Genomic DNA, 19,829 nt, shown 5'->3' on the forward strand with positions numbered 1-19,829 from the left:
ATACCATTTTTAAAGCAGTCATCACACCAAATCTTGCTTTTTTTTTACTGTTCATTTTAATATATGACTGTAGCACTTCATTATTTTTGATAGCATATTTGTTCTACAGCATTTCTTTTCATATGTCCAAGACTTTTACACAGTACTGTAATAGCATTAAATTATATACACAAGTGTTTTACTGGGAAAAATGCCACTCGTATTTTTCATACGTGCTACATCTGGGACCTGTAGAACCAAAACTGTGACAAATCTCTATACGTCACTCATGAGGAAATCAATGAATTGTTTTGATAAATTTGGGTACTTTAATTATATAGACATCCACAAAATCACATGTTGGCTTGAAGATGTGAAGTTTATCTTCTCATGTTGAACTCACATTTTTCATAAAAATACATCCTGGATCTGAGGGACATATTTCTTGATATCTCAGTCCGATAACATCACTCCCAGTGTTTTCCCACGTGTAGTGTCAAAATGGTAAACCAGTTAAAAATTAAAATTCCTTTGATTAACTTGCATATAATTTGTGTACATGTCCAGATAATATAAAGAACATCCCATGGTAGAATGAAGATATCTTCTCCTGTTGAAAAATATTTCACTGGTTTGCTTTATATACATTCACCACTTGAAGACAAACTTCATATCTTCATTAAGTTCTCTGAACAAATCTCAGAATTTGCAACCCACGGAATCTTACCAAAACATTTTGTTTTACTTACTTAATACGCATCACTTTTCCTTGTAGATTCAATTTTACAAGTTATTGAGCTTTAGACTAGTGACAGGCATTAAACCCAAATCAACTGACCAATTATTTCAGCTTCTATAATAAATAAGAAATTTAAATTCAATAGTTAATGATCTCCACACCCATCACAAACAAAAGTCACACTTTGAGAACCACAGCATGTATACAAGTTTACGGTTTTATGTGAAACAAGCCTTTATTTCAACTACAAAAACCACACACAAATATACAAAACCAAAAACTTATTCTATAGACTACTCCAGTTGCTTTTGTTGTATACAATATGTTGGAAACGCTTGCAATGCAGAACAGAAAACGTTATATTATTAAAAAAAAAAAAAAAGTGTGCTAGCTCATGCAGTCACAGTTGACACTGCAGATGTCAGTGTTCTGAAGCAGTTCTCCCATATGCATTTGACAAGAAACTCACTCAACAGAAGGCTTAAGCACAAATAAAATAAATTTAAAAAAAAAAGGCAACTGTTTACAGGATTTTTCAAGTTTTTGCCATAAATAGATGAGAGAGGAAAAAAAATACTGAGTGCCAAAAATACAATAAAAGATCTTTGGCATTGGCTCAAACGGTTACAATGAATAGTTTATTGCTAAGATTCTTTGCCGGCACATTGATAGAAAACACAACCATATGCTGAGCACATAGCCCCTCATTGCTTCTCCTCAAATCAGCTAGAACAGACAGAATTAAACATTACTACCAATAAAGTTACACCAAGAGCTGTTAAACTGCATGTAAATACTGAGCCTTCACCAGATTCAAGCTAATCTAGGAGGTAGATCTCTGATAGCAGAGGCTTAAACATAGGATGACATTTTAAGTGTGCTGTTTGATAGCAAACAAGCACCACATTTTTATATTCGAGAGAGAGAGATTGCCTACCAACCTTTAAATAAGCATCTATCTGGAGGAGAGGGAATATTATTGTTTTTGTTGATGAAGATCCAAAAAACTTCTTCTGTTTTACAACCAGCTCAGAATCAAGCCTGTCTCTGGCGTTTCACAGTAGGAGCATGAAATGTATAATATTATACATGCACATAATGCAACAGAAGCATCTTACATTCTTCGATTCAGCAGAGGAGGGGGGGAAAAAAACCCCTTTATATACACATACATTTACACATGCACACAAAAATGTTTCTTTACAAAATGTCTGTACATATTAAAAATAAAAATTAAAAAAAAAAAAAAGGAAATTAATTCCACTACATTGTCAGGGACATGGAGGTTGATAAAAAGGCTGATGTTACTGAGGCAGCATCTGGGTATGGACATACAGCCCTAGGAATTTCGGATGCTATGGTACTGAGGCAGCATCTGGGTATGGACATACAGCCCTAGGAATTTCTGATGCTATCGAGGCACTGCCTAGATCCCTGATCTGTTAAACTCGTCTTGAATATACATCTCGCACAAACACACCACTGTACATGTAGAAAAAGTATGTCGTTGTTTCATTCTAACACACTTCTCTATCTCCTTCCCCAACTTAATGCTGATACTTTTGAGAAAACACCAGTTCAAGTCAGCCAACATTCATTCATATCTAACAGAAAGAGGACATTACAGCTGGCTCATTCTTGAAAGTTGCACCATAGCTTTTTGAACAAGTTGTGCCAGGAGAAAGAAAAAAAAAAAAAAAGGGAGGAAAGTGATGTTGATAAGGCTGTCTAAAGGCCACTAGCTGATATGGGTGAGAGAGCAAATGAGAAGGCTTATAGATTTAAAAACCCCCTCACCAAAAGAAAGTACTGACAATGTGCAAGGAGCTTTATACCACTTACAAAAATTACTTTGAAACACTGAAGTCATTAAGTACAGCCTCAGGCCCATTAACAGAAGATGCTCACTACATCTGTGTATGTGTTGTTGTTTTTTTTGCAACCCCCTCCATTTTCTTATAAAGGCTGTCTTATTGACTTGACCATGTGCTGTGCTGTGCTTCCCAGGCTAGAAGCTCCTGTAGGCCAGGTATTCTTGAATGCACTGAGGGATGGACAGCGTGTAGACTTGCTGCGTGGACAGTACTCGTCGCAGTGCCATGCGACACAAGTGCTGCAGACTGGGAATGCTGTGTGGACATGCCCAGAAATGAACACTGCCGTCACGTGAACTAAGACAGACAAAGATGGACAGTTTGATCATTGACTGTGTACATATTTAGGAAATCTGCCTTTATGTAAATATTTTAGTTACAGTTAACAGCCCTTGTTTTAGACCAATTGGGTCCACTACTCACCGATACCAATACTATAGGTTTCATTGTTTAACATTACAAAAAAAAAATTATTCTGTATTTCAACAGACTAGACATTGAATAGAAAAACTCAGGCAGAAGATTTCACACACTACTGCTTCTGGAATGAGCCTGCAGATGAAGCCTACCCAGCTTGTGTAAAGAAACTCCATCCAAATGTAGGCCACAAAACCAGTCCACCAGCCCCATTTATTGATTTACTTAAGAACTTCAAGATTTATATGCAGTTGGCATGCTCGAACAGGGGACACACACACACACCCAATGTGTGAATAACACTTGCATATCAAGTTTCGATATTAGCTAACATCAAGGCAAAAACAATATAAAATAATTCCCATTAAAAAAAAAAAGGCAATAAGCACCCATTCCACAATATTTTGCAGTGTAAAAACTCACCCAGCAGCTAAAACACTTCCATCTGTGGAGAAGGCACAGCAGAGGCCATTAGTGAGTGAGGTGATGGCCTGGGGAGATTTCTCATCGATGCTCCAAAACCGCACCAACCTGACCAAAGAATACAGCAGGCCATGGTGAGAGTTTGAATAACATCTACATATTTAAGCACTCCGTTCACTCCAGTATCAGTGACTTATCCCTGAGCAGAAATTATAGTACTGAGGGAGAAAACTAAACTTGCTTTCACAAAGAAAAGATGCCCACCCCCATTTTAGGACAAGCTTTATGCCTTACTATGGTGTGATCCTATTTACTTCTGCTTATTTTTCTTCATCTGCATGCACATTTGTCACAAAAAAAGGAATATAAAAATTCTATCAGTATCACTGTAACAGCATTGCTCTGTATACTGCAGATTTCTGTCCAGAGAGCCATGCTGTAAAGAGCATTTTACAGAAACATTTTGTAACGAACACTCCAATCATCACAGTCAGAACGGAACCACATCCACCACCTCAGCAACCCCTCCCCTGCAGCCAGCCAATAAGCCGAGTGGAAACTGGACACCTCGCAACGATTAATAGCAGTCATGTGAGGAGCATATGATCGCTGCAAGGAGAGATCCAATACACCAACCCACACCCTACTCTTACAGCTAACATTTTAGTTCACGGCTTTTGGTGATTTCAAATTTAAGGTTGGGTAATAAATCTGTGTATAACAAACACAAACTTTACGATATATTTACCTGTCATCAGTGATACTGGCAATATGGCGGCCATCATGACAAAAGGCCACAGAGCGAACCCAGCGGTCATTCGCTCCCCCTGCGAATATGGGAGAAGGAGGAGGGAAGAGGTGCCTGCAATAGAAAACAAGGAGAAATATGAAGCCATTATAGGCAGAGGAGGAGAATAAAGTGAAGACAGGAGAAAAAGATCAGTATTTAATAATAAGCCTTACCCCAACTCAAGCAATACAGTGGCTGTGTGAGGATCCCACACTATGACACGGGTGTCATAGGAGGCTGTGGCCAGTAAGGCTCCATCGGGAGAGAACTCGCAGGACACCACATCATTATGGTGGCCCTCCAGCTTACGAATAAGAGTGTACTTATCCATATCCCACAGGAACACCTGTAAGGTAAGACAGAATTTGGTTATAGCCCAGTGTCCCTGCATTGCCAAACACAGCATTTTCACAACCCAGGTTTCAAACAATAACACAATTAAGGTCAAATTAAGACAAGTATGCTCAGTGTCATTTAACATTACACAGTACAGTAAACAAAAAGTAGTTAGCACATGCCATTCAAACAGCAAGGCATTGTTAAAACTCACTGGACAGTGATAACTCTCTACAATTATAACTGTTAGAAGTTGTGTATAATATGACTTAACTCATGTAAAATTTATATTACCAAAATTTCTAAATTCAAATTAAAATGCATATCTACTTTCATCTTGAAGAGTAACACTAATAGTTACACAATATTTTTCAGTTGAATTACAATACAAAAAAAAAAAATTAAAAAACAAAAAACAAAAGTCAAATGACTAAAGAAAGTGGTGAAAAAAATATACAAACAAGTAGTAACTTAAGGTAACATAATGTTACTCCACTGGTATCCCCTTTCAGAGTTTTAGTTCACTTGAGTTTACAATAGGCTTGCACCGCGCCGGCGGAGGCCTACGAGGAGAGACAGATACTGCAAGAGAAGAGAACATTTGATGGCCAAAAGGTTGACGCTTTTGGCAAACAACATACAGCAGCATACATCATCATCATTTCAATCTCGTTACATCAAAATTTGCCATGTGCTTCTCTACAGATAGCTTTGCTCCAGAACAATGTTCCAGTTCATATTAGAAGTGAGATTTTTGGTGAAGAGACAATATTACCGGCATTAAGATTTAGTTTTGAAGACATTGTTCTTGAGCAAACACATACATTTGCATTACAATAGCCAGTGTCCAGACTATAACTGAGAAAATACTGAGTTAGTATGGGTTACTCGAACAGTACATACATTTTCACTCCCCAAGTTTTCCACCCCCTCTAACATAGAACCATGAGATGAAAGGGCTCCAGTGTCCAAGATCCCAGCCTGCTTTTTAACTTTAGGCAGAGCCTGACATTTGCAGCTGGAAGAGCCAGAACTGTTAAGTTTTAGTAGCAGGGCCCATCAGGCAGCAAAGGAGTTTCTGGCACCAAGCATGTTATAAAGTAGTACAGTTCTCCAAAAAGCCTCCAGCACTTTTACATTTGCTGCCTGCATGGCTTGAGTATGCTGAGGGTGGCATCAAGACAAAGAAATTAATATAAAAGACTCCAGGCTGTTGAAGCTTTGAATGTTTTTAATCTTAATGACAGATTTGCAAGCAGTTTTCAAAGCATTACTAAAAACAACAAGCATTGTTGTGGCCCTGAACAGCCACCACTGGACCATTTAGAGGCAACTGAAATTATTTTTCATTGAGTTGATCGTCCATATTTAGGTTTAATGTTAAATAAATCCCACAAGGGCAGAGATCACCAAACAGCAGACAGCCTATCAAGGCACCAAGAGCCCTTTCATTCTTCACAGATGCAGACAATACATTGTACCCTGCAAAACTAACTAATATTAAAAGGATCTGAATTTCCCAAAGTGCACCAGCAGAAGACTGCAGTGGCCCACAAATCTGCAAGTGCAGGAGATACAGCACTAATGTGTGGCTGTTAATGATGATTTAATTTCTACTGTCCAGAATCCTACACATTTAGCAAGGGACATGAGCATCTGCTCAGGCTGACAGAGAAGGAATTAAAAGAGAAGGGACACGTGAAGGTAACGGGGATACTATGAATGAATAAAAAGTAAAACGTGGCAGAAGATATAGCGTTTGAGGGAAGGGGGTTTCTACCATATAGACCAACCCTTACTGGATATACTGAAGAATACAATAAAGGGAGCATTAACTGCAACAGCAGATGTAGACAGACATGGAGCAAGACCTACGTACAGGAAGCCCCTGCAGCCAGGAGCACGGAGGCCCCTGGGGCGTGGGCACGGGCACATGAGCGTCCAGCAGGGGGCGCGATGGCAGCCGTGCCCCGCATACTTCCCCTCAATACCATTCACACACAGAGCTCTGCCTCCACCTGGGACAGGGAAAGCAAGACACTTATAGACACACACAACTGCATGGTACAACGACTGCAGTCTGCTCAAGGGAGGTGAGCTAGCCTTTCGCTCAAAGGTCACAAGCCTTTGAGGTGTTCAGTTGGCACCTATTTAAGGATAATCAATGCCATAAAGGCTCAGGAGGCTAGGCCCATTAGTGCAGTCAAAAAGTAGTAAATTACTGGATGAAGAGAAAGCAATTGACTAGCATACTATTTAGCTTTATAGGAAAGGAGAATAATCCTTCCATAGACAAAAGTATTTCTTTAAAAAAAAAAAAAAAAAAAAGAGGAAAAAAAAATCCCACCCTGATATCTGTAGGGATGGTTTCTAGAAAGATAGAAACTTAAGCCATTACGATGCCATGGCATTTCTGCATTCAGCATGTTCAATATGCACAATATCAGCCACACAACAAAAAGAAAAAACAGCATCAAATGTCAAACTACAGGCATGGCTATAAGAGCATATCATGACACCGAGCATTTTGTGCAGGTTCAATTTAAAATCTCATTGATTTGTCATTCAATTAGTTACAAGCAGTAATCGTCAAAACACACAGTACATCCAGTCAGAAAGGTAGAATGGATTCTGAAGTACATACCGCTTTGCCGACACCCACAGAGCACAGCACTGAGGAGTCTGGGGAGAAGGCACTGCAGTACACCCAGTTTTGATGCCCACGAAGCACTTTCATCATGTTACCTACGAGGCAAAGCACAAAAATACATCAGGAGCTGTGACCCAACATGGCACTGCATTAGGCATATACTGTACTTGAAAACTGTCAGCGTAGTCTGTGCATTTATGGCCTCCCTCTATTTACATAGCAAGTGGATTCTCAGGATAAGTTTAATATGCCAATTAAAATGTTTATAGGAACAGTGAATGCCCTACTGCCTTGAGTTAGAGCCGTTTGGCAAGTTTAACGTTGTTCCATGTTCTTCCAAAGGAGATGGAAAATAGCTTATGAAATATGGTGCACATTATGTGTGTGTGGATGAGTTTCTGCAAGAAAAGGAGCCTGTTAACATTTAAAAAAAGAAAAAAAAAATCCACGAGAGGCAATTGTTGTGCGCTTAGTCAATATATAACTGATGATTCACTGTTTAAATCAAAATATGGGCGGCACGGTGGTGTAGTGGTTAGCGCTGTCGCCTCACAGCAAGAAGGTCTGGGTTCGAGCCCCGTGGCCGGCGAGGGCCTTTCTGTGTGGAGTTTGCATGTTCTCCCCGTGTCCGCGTGGGTTTCCTCCGGGTGCTCCGGTTTCCCCCACAGTCCAAAGACATGCAGGTTAGGTTAACTGGTGACTCTAAATTGACCGTAGGTGTGAATGTGAATGGTTGGCTGTGTCTATGTGTCAGCCCTGTAATGACCTGGCGACTTGTCCAGGGTGTACCCCGCCTTTCGCCCATAGTCAGCTGGGATAGGCTCCAGCTTGCCCGCGACCCTGTAGAACAGGATAAAGTGGCTAGAGATAATGAGATGAGATGAAATCAAAATATTGGGGGGTGGGGGATGCTGCTTTGGAGACGGTTAACTGCCTGTCCAAATGTTGAAAATGGGCAGTGTTCCAAGAATATTGCCTGGATCCCACAGTTTTAGATTAATATGATGTTTTCTCACCATCATCCTTGAGGTCCCAGACACGCAATGTCTTGTCTCTGGAAGCAGACACCAGCACAAGACTGCCATCTGGAGCAAAGGTTAGGTCCCGCACAATGTCTGTGTGATCCATCAGATTCAACAAAAGTTTTCCTGCACAGAGGGGGGGGGGAGGAATGTGGCCATTAGAAAGAAAATAAGGTGAAAAGACATGAGTAACAACTTGACACTTAGTCAAGCATTGCTTACAGTATAAAAGTCCACATCAATTGAATTCTTACAGAGAAAGCCTTTAAATAAACACTTTCAGCAAAGAATTTGAGGAATGTCACAGAAACCTGCTTCAAGACCAACAAAAAGGGAAAAAGTATCAGTACTGGAGATTATTGGCATAAACCCTCCTCTCAACAGACTGTACAACTCATTAGCTGGAGAATGCTGCTCAACACACCCAAGTCTCTTTTTCAAGGGATATTTAAACAGTACATCAATCATGTCAAAATAATCCACATTAATTCCAGTAATAAAAGCTATTCACTTTTTGTCAACCACAAAACGTATTGGCACCAAATGAGGTTAAACAGGATCGGGTTTCTGAAACGTGTTACAATAAGTCAATGTACAATGAAAACATGGTATATTCAAAGAGAAGGAGAGCCTGGGATAAGAGAGTATAAGCAGTGGATCTTTAGGGTAGTGCCTCTCTGGCACAAGAACGGAGGAGGTGGAGTCTGTAACAGCAATAACTGGCAGCCACTCAGATACAGCCAAACCAACCAATAGCAGCATAGGTGTGGGGCCCACCTCCTCAACAGACACTTTTCATCTACCAGTGAAAACACTGTTCAACTGGCAGGCAATTAATAACTACCTTGGAAAACATTCCATTTCTGGGAGCCATCCCCTCCATTTGCTTGTGCACGTACACATACACGTGGCACCACAGTCAATGGAGGACTGCAGCTTCGCGTGAAGTTGAGGGAAAAGAAAGTCACTATCAGAGCATAGTGGATCCTGCTGAGCAAATGCATAAGAACGCCATGTATAATAGAAGCTCGGGGGGGATATTCTGAAATGTATAGTAAGGACTTGCCAGAACATATTATAATGTTCTTTAGACTATGCACTGAACCTGAAAATTGTGCTTTTTTTTTTGTGACCACTGTTTGGCAACTGAAAAAAAAAAAATTAATATACTGTATAAAAGTATATTTTGTAATCACGTGAAACTTGTACAAAGAATTGAAAAAAAAGTGGATGAAAATTAATTCCATGAGAAATATCCAAATCAAAACATATTTTAATCGTGATTCCCTACTGTGCTGCTTTCTAGAGCCAATCATGTGTCTCCTTATGGTTCACCCTGCCCCCAGCACAGCACAACAACGTCGTCTGTGTCATCAGGTGTTCCTGAAGGAAAATTTTCTGCATTTTGTTACATGCACATGACAAATTCACATGGTAAAGTTCTTCCTTTTAGTGAAAAGAGTTTCAAAAAAATTCAAAGAATGTGCCGCACTGTGGAGAAACTTGGAAGAAAGACTGGAATAGTGGTGCGTGTACAAGACGAGATGCAGAAGCTGGACAGAGCACTGATTGCAGAAATGCAGCTTCTGCAGAATATGATAGACATGTCTGGAGAAGAGTCAGATATTGAAGATGAGATTTAGGTCTTTAAGAATCCACTGATGTTCACAGAAGAAATGTAAACTAAACAGCTTTTAGTACAGGGCATGCCAACATGCGTCTTGTTTGCATAACCATGCGTTTGCTCATTTTATTTTGAAGATGACATACTATAGATAAAGACTGTGCACCTGACTCATTAGAAAGAAAAATAAGATACCAGTGTTTTTTTTTTTTTTATTCATAGCATTTTTCATACTGGGCAGCACGGTGGTGTAGTGGTTAGCGCTGTCGCCTCACAGCAAGAAGGTCCGGGTTCGAGCCCCGGGGCCGGCGAGGGCCTTTCTGTGTGGAGTTTGCATGTTCTCCCCGTGTCCGCGTGGGTTTCCTCCGGGTGCTCCGGTTTCCCCCACAGTCCAAAGACATGCAGGTTAGGTTAACTGGTGACTCTAAATTGACCGTAGGTGTGAATGTGAGTGTGAATGGTTGTCTGTGTCTATGTGTCAGCCCTGTGATGACCTGGCGACTTGTCCAGGGTGTACCCCGCCTTTCGCCCGTAGTCAGCTGGGATAGGCTCCAGCTTGCCTGCGACCCTGTAGAAGGATAAAGCGGCTACAGATAACGAGATGAGACTTTTCATACTTTAATCTGATTATCTACTTTTTATAATCAAAAACCCAAACAGCTTTCAAACATGTATGTCACAAAAGCAAGTGTAATTTGATGTTTTCCCATTTTCAACCACAATATTATCCTTGTTTTCTCAGTCCCAAAGTTCTATTTCTTGTATTTGCAACCATGATAACATTTCAATGGGGGGGGGGGGGGGGGGGGGGGGGACCAAACAAACCCTCATTCCCATAGGTAGTCCAGCAGGATCTTGTTTAAGCTTCTGTATGTATTACATACTGTATTATCTTGAAGAAATCACACATTGTTCTGAAATAAATGTGTGTCATGATGAAGAGCGTCTCTGGAAGGTATTTTCCAACAATGGCAGCAAATACCACAACTTGTGCTTAAGTGAAACATGACCATTATGATCAATAAATACAGTGGAAACACTTTATAACGAGGTCATTGGGACCCAGGCATGAAAACGGGTCGGGGTGAAAAAGGTGAGAACGGTGCGCGAGTGGTGACGTGGCCTCTGGTGTTGTTTTATTTTGTTTGGGGGGTCCTCCCCCAGAATAAATATTATAGCCTCCTTACTAAGTATACTGTATTGACATACAGTACAAATACATGTAGTTATAGTGAAATTATGCCCTGGAAAAAATGCAAATAATAGAACGTAGAAAGTGGAGAACACACAAGGAATAGTGATCATTTTTTCCTTTTATTTGCCTGGACCACCAGTGTCTCCATGGCCTGCTTTCACCGAGTTGCCACATGTTTCAGCCTTGCCCGCTTCTCTCCTTCAGCAGTCTGTTTCTTGGCCTGCTGAGCACTGCAAGTTGCTTGAGAGCCATACTTGCTCTGCTGCTTTTCCTCCTTGTTCACCCTCTGCTGGTGTTTGTATGTGGCTGCTGCAGAGTTAATGTTCTTGCACAATGTTCTGTCCACTTCCCCAAACTTCACATCCTCCCTTCTAAAGAGCTGCATAGCTGTCTTCCCCCTGGACATCAGCGTGTACTTGACCGGCTGTATTGCATTAAATGTTTCCACATTCATGTTGCCACTCCTTTGATCAATTACATCATTCATCAGACTAAATGAGGACTCAACTCTAGGTCCATGAAAGATGGAGAGGCAACACTTAACCAGTGCACCCAAGGAGGGGCACTTGTCTTGTTTGTCAAAGACATGACCCCACCACTCCACGATGCTCTCTCCCTCCTTGAAGCTGGGTCAGGTCAACACTGAACCGCACAAGTTCCCTCTGGATATCCTGGTCTGCTGGCAAAAGGTGCCCCAGCATACCACTCAGCCTGCCAAGATATGGAAGTACCTGCAGCTTTCAGTTCTTTTTAAATCAAGGCTGAATACTTTCTTCTTTGCTGCTGTCTTTTATTAAATTAAATTTGAGACTTTTAATTTGATTTCTTTCAGCATGGACAGCACTACAAAATGGAGTCTCCACTATACAGTGCCCTATATAGTGAGTAGCGAGCAATTTCGGACACAGGGATTGACAAAAGACGCGTGCGCCCTCTTTCGAATGCTGACGTAATCAAGCCGGAAGTTTTGTTCGTTTTGATAGCAATCAGGAAAGTTTGAAAAAAAGTAGGAAATTCAGTCCGATGACTCAATCCAGCTTCCAGCTTCTGGTGGTCTGGTCTGCACTCTGACTGATGTGTGCACGCTCTGGCCAGCAGGAGAAGAGGCACAAAATGATGCTGCTTGCCCTTCGCAGCGAGATGTACTCGTTGCTATCGCGTCAATATCAGAGCAGAAGGAGGAGGCGCAAACCGTCACGAACTGTCTATGGATGCAAAGCGACCTCCTTGCCCTTTGGGTCAATATCAACACCCCCCCATTTTTTTTCTCATCGGATCTACACGATTCACGTAGGTCACCCATTTTGGTTTCAAAACGGTGAATTTTGCCAAAAGGTGAGGGATTTTCATGTATGGGGACCAGAAAATGTTGTTTGTTAGATCAGTAGTTGATAAACAATGCAAAAAAAAAAAAAGGGAGGGGGGGGTTTATTAAGTAATTTCGTTATATCTGATTCTCATTATATCAAGTTTCCACTGTATATAATCATCCACAGGAATTCAGACAGAATGATTAATACTACATTTGCATGTAGAAGATTACATATTTTATATATCACACAAAATCCTTGTATATGGTGTCTACAAAGCATAAGAAATATATAGAAAAGACATATTTCCAATTTCAGACTAATTAATGTGCAATTTTTAAGCTTGACGATTTTGTGCGCTTATTCAGCATTTTATTTGCATTTGTGCAAAAATTCAACTAGTTGTCACCAAGTGGTTACAGAATTAACTAGAAAAGCACTCGGAGAGCGCAGACCTCCGCCAAGAATCCTTTAAAAAAAAAAAAAAAAATCCAGGATCCAGAAAGTGATCCGGATCACCGCCAAAATTTAATGGATTGTTACTTGTGCCCAGTCACACCTCTGGAAATAATTTCAGAGCAATCTGTTCATTACTTTTTCCGTAATGTTGCTAGCAGACAAACCAACAATACCGAAAACATAACCTCCTTGGCGGAGGTAAAAAAACTAAGCTCCTGCTGATTGCATTGCGGTCCATTTGTTTTCCACTGGAAAACAGGAAAGATACATGCAGTAACTGTGGAGCAGTCAGAAATTATAATGACCTTACTTCACATCTACTAAACAGGTCTGGAGTTAGAGCAGAATTATTTTAGTATAGCATGTGCTATGGGAGGAAATGGCCTTTTAAAGACAGGCTCTTACTTCTGAGTTCCACCTACAATTACTCAGTTTATGAGTGGAAAATTCTCACCTGTATACACTTCCCAGATCTTGATGCGGCCATTGTTGAGACCAGTAGCCAGCAGCAACTGGTCTTGTCCGAATTTAAATCGGTGCCACTCAATGTTCACACAGCGGCTCTGTTTTTCAGGAACGGAGGAACCAAACGCCAGCCCCCACACGATGTCACCACAGTCGATGGTGTGCTCTCGAGGCTCACCAGGCACTAGGGCACTGTCGCTACTCTGCCGAGACAAACGTCTGGGTCCTGCGCCATTTATCCACTCCTCCTTCCTCACAGAGCTAAGAGAATAAAACAAGGAATAAGAAAAAAAAAAATTTACTGATTTGTATGATAAGGATGTCGTCATATGCTTCAGTTGATCAAATGTGATCATCATGTGACCTAATACTCCACCAAGTGTGTGGGTGGGGGGTGGGAGGAGGTTAAAGGTAACAAATGCCAGATAAGATTCTTTTTAGGTAAACTCAATAGTTGATGAATATGCATTAGTGTATTTAAAAACACAGCAAAAATAATTCATCAAGTTTAATAAGAGACCCAATTATAGTATTTTTCTTATAGAAAGTGACTGACTGATTGGAGAGTTGTCCTAAACTTCCTGCATTCAATGTATTTTTGCTGGCTGGGTATTTTGCTTGCATTCTTTAGCTTTAGAATAAAGAAACTGATCAGGAGTTGCATCAGACATGCAGATTCATCATGAGTGAGCTTTTTTTTTTTTAAATGCGCTAATAAACTTTCAAATATCACAGACTGAACAAGAAACTCTTTCTCCTCCTCTGATTAGTTCACAAACAGCCCAGAATTCACAGATACCACAAGGCACTATTGTGCTGAGAAAGGGCAGGGAGTACAGAAAAAAACAGTGATAATATACTATGTGTCTGGCAGCCAGTTGCAAAACAACAGCTTCTTTCCCTCTTCACTGAAAATATGCAAGTTCAGGCCAGATAAGTGTAACAGTAACAAATAAGTCTGGAGATTCATTAAAATTATCTTAAATGAGGTCTGGAGACCTTTCCAGATACCACAAAACGTCAAAACCCAAGGCTACTCCCTGGACAAGTCATTACACAGGGAACAGTACAGATCCACCTTAGAAGACTAATGGCCCTTTTCCACTACCCTTTTTCAGCTCACTTCAGCCCGACACGGCTCGCGTTTCGACTACCAAAAACCAGCACGACTCAGCTCGTTTCAGCCCTGCTTAGCCCCTAAAACTCGCACCGTTTTGGAGTGGGGCTGAAGCGAGCCAAGCCGTGCCGAGTGAGGTTGGGGGCGTGAGCAGACACTCCCCCGTGCACTGATTGGTGAGGAGGAGTGTCCTCACATACCCACACACGCCCCGCGAGCGCGCTGGGATCTGTAAACACCGCAAACCCGGAAGGAGAAGAATTACGAATTACGAGAATTTCTGAAGCCTTATGCGCCTCGCCTCATCTATACGCTCTTGCCAGTATCTGTTGGCGTTGTCGGTGACAACAAGCCACAGCACCAAGACCAGCAACACTAACGACTCCATGTCCTCCATGTTTATTGTTTACTATTCGGGTCGTGAGACTACCGCTTAAAAGCTCACTGAATCAGTGACATACAGAGCATCGTGGACGAGTTCGCGGAGCGCAAGGCTCGTCGTATGCCCTTCAAATAATGCGCGCAGTAGGCTATTGATGTTTTATTATGAGCCGTGTACAGTATGTCACCTGTTTTTTTGTTTCTGAGTTACATGTTCGTTTGAAGGACTTAATGTACAAAATAACATAGTTGCACCCGGTAGTGTTGAAATTGGTAAACACAGTGCATTCAGTGAGGTTTGCACCGCCTTCCTTTTATTTCTGACTCTTCCTGTCAGCGTTGCAACCTCTGAGCGCTCATTCGTATGCCCTTCAAATAATGCGCGCAGTATAGGCTATTGATGTTTTATTATGAGCCATGTACAGTATCCTAATGTTTTTTGTTTCTGAGTTACATGTTCGTTTGAAGGATTTGATGTACTAAATAACATAGTTGCACCCGGTAGTGTTGAAATTGGTAAACACCGCAGTTGCGGACATTTTGTAGCCTAAAATGATGTTATGATAAGCTTTAATAAAGGGCCCGGTCATTTGCCCCGCCCCCGGCCCGGCTCTGACTTGTTCCGCCACTGTCACTGATGTCACTGTTTGCGCTGCTTAACGACATCACGTGACGTCCACCCACTTTCGCTAACTCCACCCAATGTGTCCACCCACTTCCAGCCAGCACGGTTCAGCGCGGTTGTAGTCGAAATGCAACTCCAACAGCCCCGCTCAGCCCGACTCAGCTCGACTCGGCACGGCTCAGCCGCGTTTGTAGTGGAAAAGCGGCATAAGAATGTAGTCTAATGACCAACTTAGAGTATGATTATACACTGGACATAACCCCCTTGTAGTACATTAACATATTAAAGATAACTTATGGCACAAACAGATTATTTCACTTTGTACATAAGTTACTCCATTTTACTGCTTGATAAAATGTACTAAAATTAATCAGTTGTTAACACTGCTCTTAGTAAAACTCAGCACACCAGAATAATCCTCAGGAGGCTGAATAACTGTTAGGAGTTATGTTGCGAAATGGCACGACTTTTTCACTCGCTTACTGAATAAGCATGCCATTGGCTCGATTGAGATGTGAAACATCTCCGTGAACTCCAAACAATAACCACATTCTATTCAAGATAGGACATGCAGTTTATGGAGCCAAAACAAAGATAAAAACAGCTGACAGATACAATATCTAGTGCTCCTCATTCTCAAATGAAGGAAGATTTAGGAGAAGATTCAGGAAGGCATAGGTTTTACACTGTTTGCTCTGAGAATACCCAGAGACACAGGCCATAATAATGGGTACCTTATGATAGGTAAATCTGAGGTAGTCTAAAACAACTATTGCTTTGATGCAAGTGCCAAAGTGTGACAGAGCAAGAAACACTACAGACACAAACACCACCCTGTCTTTCTTTGTGTATGGCTGCTTTCAAGTCCATGCGCCAGTGTTTCCTGGGGGGGTGGGAGGTTGCTGGATGAGGATGGTCACCTGCAGGACCCCTCCCCACAGCCCCTATTACAGAGCATTTGGACCTGAACAAACAGTTAATGGAGTCATATTTATGTCTTCACATTTATTAGAACAATTTTTACAATAGAACTGAACTCTTGTTTTTTTTTTGGACCTTAAAGAGTGTGTGTGTGTGTACCCCCCCAGTATAATGGTAGGACAAAAACATTGATCATTCCTCAACATACAGGAGGGGAAAAGAGAAAAAAAATAGCACGAATATACTCACAAGCTGCTCATGCATTTTGACCATGGTATGAGCCGTACAATGCGGTGTCCTTGAGACCAAGCAAAATAAGAACCATCAGGAGCAAAAGCCACAGTCCACGTCTCCCGTCCAGACTTCTGGTCAAAAGGAGCAACAGGAGCTAAAAGCTCTCCGATGAACTTGGCTTTAGCTAGAAAGACAGACATAGCAACATCAACGTGAAAATCCTGCATTGTTTAATCACATCTCCCAGAGTACAACTGAGCATTTTGAATTAGATTTTTCCCCCTTCCTTTATTCTCATCTCATTATCTCTAGCCGCTTTATCCTGTTCTACAGGGTCGCAGGCAAGCTGGAGCCTATCCCAGCTGACTACGGGCGAAAGGCGGGGTACACCCTGGACAAGTCGCCAGGTCATCACAGGGCTGACAGACACAGACAACCATTCACACTCACATTCACACCTACGGTCAATTTAGAGTCACCAGTTAACCTAACCTGCATGTCTTTGGACTGTGGGGGAAACCGGAGCACCCGGATGAAACCCATGCGGACACGGAGAACATGCAAACTCCACACAGAAAGGCCCTCGCCGGCCACGGGGCTCGAACCCAGACCTTCTTGCTGCAAGGCGACAGCGCTAACCACTACACCACCCTCCCTTCCTTTATTATTCTGATTAAAGCATGAAGACAATACAAGAAAGGAGGAGGGTTTTAAACAAAAACAGGGCACCCTTTCCTTCCTCCACATGAACTATGTACATAAAAACTAAACTGTGCTTCCCTTTACAACCAGTAAATGTAATGAAGTTTCTGGGTTGTAAGCATTCAAAGCTGGATATGGGAAGACTGGTTAATTATGTTTCAGGGGAAAAAAAAAAAGTAAACTGATGTAAAAGTGATAGTTCATCAGATATGACATAATAAACCTATGAGATGTGTTGGTTAATCATTATCACGCGGTTTCTGGTGTGAGTCATCCTGCTCCAACACCCCACACAGGACAGGACTTCAAAAACTGTTCAATTTTAAAATATGGTAAAAAAAAAAAAAAAGCTTAAAACGAATTTAGCTTTACATTCAGTCGAATCAGCACCAGAAACTCAACTATACTGAAAATAAATGAACATGTCGCTGTTAAAAAAAATAAAGAATGACATAATAGAACATGTGTATGTATATAAAAACATAAAATGTACAAAAATAAACAGGTTAATAACGTTCCCTCCCTGGTGAGGAGTTAGTATCCGGTCCCTTCCCCCTCTGGATCACTGACCACAGCTAAAATCAAAACAAAACAGTATTTTTTTACAGCAAATAATCACTTTTGTATACTCACCAATTTCACTTTCGTTGACAAAATCTGGAAAGCTTGCCATCTAAATGGGAACAAGACTCTAAATTTAAACAACGCCTCTTAGTTTAAGCAGACAGACAGACGGTTAAAGGTGGCTGATGAAACCTGCTTCTCCTCCTCCTCCTCCTCCCAGGGGCTGGAGTGCACGAGACGAGACGAACGCTGAAGAGCTAAAATATAGCCGACTCTTCAGAGCAGTTAAACACACCACAGCGCAAACTCAACGATAAAAACCTCGAAAACGTATATCCTCTTCTCACGCCTCTTTCTTTCTCAGCGGTATAAAAGCGTACGCTTGTACACACTGGATGATAATGGCCGCTACAACCCCACAGGGACGGTTACTATTGACACAGCACGTCAGCACACTCACCAAACGTCATGACTCCGCCCACTGATTCGGTAGAAGCGCGCTGATTGGGCATTCGGAATGCTTTTTAGAGCTCGAGCACCGTTCGGTGCGAAGACGGTTTTTTTTTCGAAGGATTCTTCTTCGCTTATCCTTCTTCTTATTATTCTGCCGCGTTTGGGCTGTTTTGAGGCTTTTCCCATGCACGAACACTCATGAAATTTGATACACACATCAGTCATTGTAACCGCTTGTCAGCCACAGACGTTTGGCCCCGGGCATGGCCCAGGGACTTCATAGCGCCCCCTAATTGATACAAAACTCTTCAGAACTTCAGAATCAGAACTACTGGGGCACGGGCCCCAGTAAAAATCAGCTGTGCCCCAGTAAGAAAATGTTGAAAGATTTTCGTAACAAATTAGTTTCTTTGGCAGATCATTTACCTACTGTAAGTTGTAGGCAGAGCATTTTTTAAGAATTTTCCACTAGGACAGGGGTTTTCCAAGTGTGGGAGAGTCAGCCCCCCCCTCAGAGAGCAAATAAACAACAGCGCCCCCCCTTACAATTTTTGTTGTTGCTATACTTAATGTTCCATTCGTATTTAAAAAAATACGAAACAATTTTTTAATTTTTTTTCTTTTACACATTTTAAACATCTGTGCTTTTTTAAAACATCTTGTTTTACACATTTTAAACATCTGTGCTTTTTTAAAAACATCCATTTGTTTTACACATTTTAAACATCTGTGCTTTTTTAAAAAACATCTTGTTTTACACATTTTAAACATCTGTGCTTTTTAAAAAAATCTTGTTTTACACATTTTAAACATCTGTGCTTTTTTAAAAGATCTTGTTTTACACATTTTAAACATCTGTGCTTTTTTAAAACATCTTTTTTTTTAAACACATTTTAAACATCTGTGCTTTTTTTTTTAAACATCTTGTTTTACACATTTTAAACATCTCACAGCATCGTTAGCTAGCACCTCTTGGCAGACAACACACTGTGGCAGTGGAGCATCTTCAGATCCAGTCCATGAAAATCCAAACTTTAAATAATCGTGGTCATACTTCCTTCTTTTTTTGCTTGACCCAGACTGTCTCCTAACTCACTGTAGCTTTAGGTACTAAAAATCGATCCATTTTGTCTCTGGCAAAGGCTAGCTGAAGTTCGCTAAATGTCCGCAATAGTAACTTATTCTGGTTTATTTTTCCTCACGTTGCCCCCCCCGGAAGAACTCTGGCACCCCCTAGGGGAGACGCACCCCACACTTTGAAAAGCCCTGCACTAGGAGACCAACTGGTCTGGGCAATACAATCACAGGCCCCAGAGTCCATGCGGCTGGACCGCTGCGGCATATTCTGTGATGCAAATTGCCGCATTACGAATCCTCGTTTCAGCCAGCATATCATCAACATAGTTAATGCAGTGCCAAGTTTTCCTTGTTAAATGTATACTTACATGGTACTTGGTTCATTAATTGCAACTGATTGAACCAAATGATAATACATCTCATCTCATCTCATTATCTCTAGCCGCTTTATCCTTCTACAGGGTCGCAGGCA

General features: G+C 41.3%; 1 protein-coding gene across 1 annotated transcript; it reads right to left on the bottom strand.

The window, feature by feature from the left end:
* Positions 1–927: 927 nt before the first annotated feature.
* On the bottom strand, positions 928–18,269 carry wsb1 (WD repeat and SOCS box containing 1). The gene is made up of 9 exons (XM_060944057.1): positions 17,897–18,269; positions 16,577–16,745; positions 13,273–13,544; positions 8,225–8,356; positions 7,203–7,303; positions 4,396–4,568; positions 4,181–4,294; positions 3,433–3,540; positions 928–2,889 (listed from the first exon to the last, which is right to left on the bottom strand). Exons 1-9 carry the CDS (start codon positions 17,934–17,936, stop codon positions 2,727–2,729), a joined length of 1,272 nt encoding a protein of 423 aa, XP_060800040.1. The 5' UTR covers positions 17,937–18,269; the 3' UTR covers positions 928–2,726.
* Positions 18,270–19,829: the final 1,560 nt, after the last annotated feature.

This window comes from Neoarius graeffei, chromosome 17 (assembly GCF_027579695.1).
Source record: "Neoarius graeffei isolate fNeoGra1 chromosome 17, fNeoGra1.pri, whole genome shotgun sequence".
NCBI lineage: Eukaryota > Metazoa > Chordata > Actinopteri > Siluriformes > Ariidae > Neoarius > Neoarius graeffei.

Bases quoted from the DNA above. Each gene is read 5' to 3' on its own strand.
- wsb1 (XM_060944057.1), bottom strand. From the start codon at position 17,936: ATGGCAAGCTTTCCAGATTTTGTCAACGAAAGTGAAATTG. The intron at 16,746-17,896 runs GTGAGTATACAA...CTGTCTTTCTAG, and splicing joins TGTCAACGAAAGTGAAATTG to CTAAAGCCAAGTTCATCGGA. The intron at 2,890-3,432 runs GTGAGTTTTTAC...TGTCTGTCTTAG, and splicing joins GGAAGTGTTTTAGCTGCTGG to TTCACGTGACGGCAGTGTTC.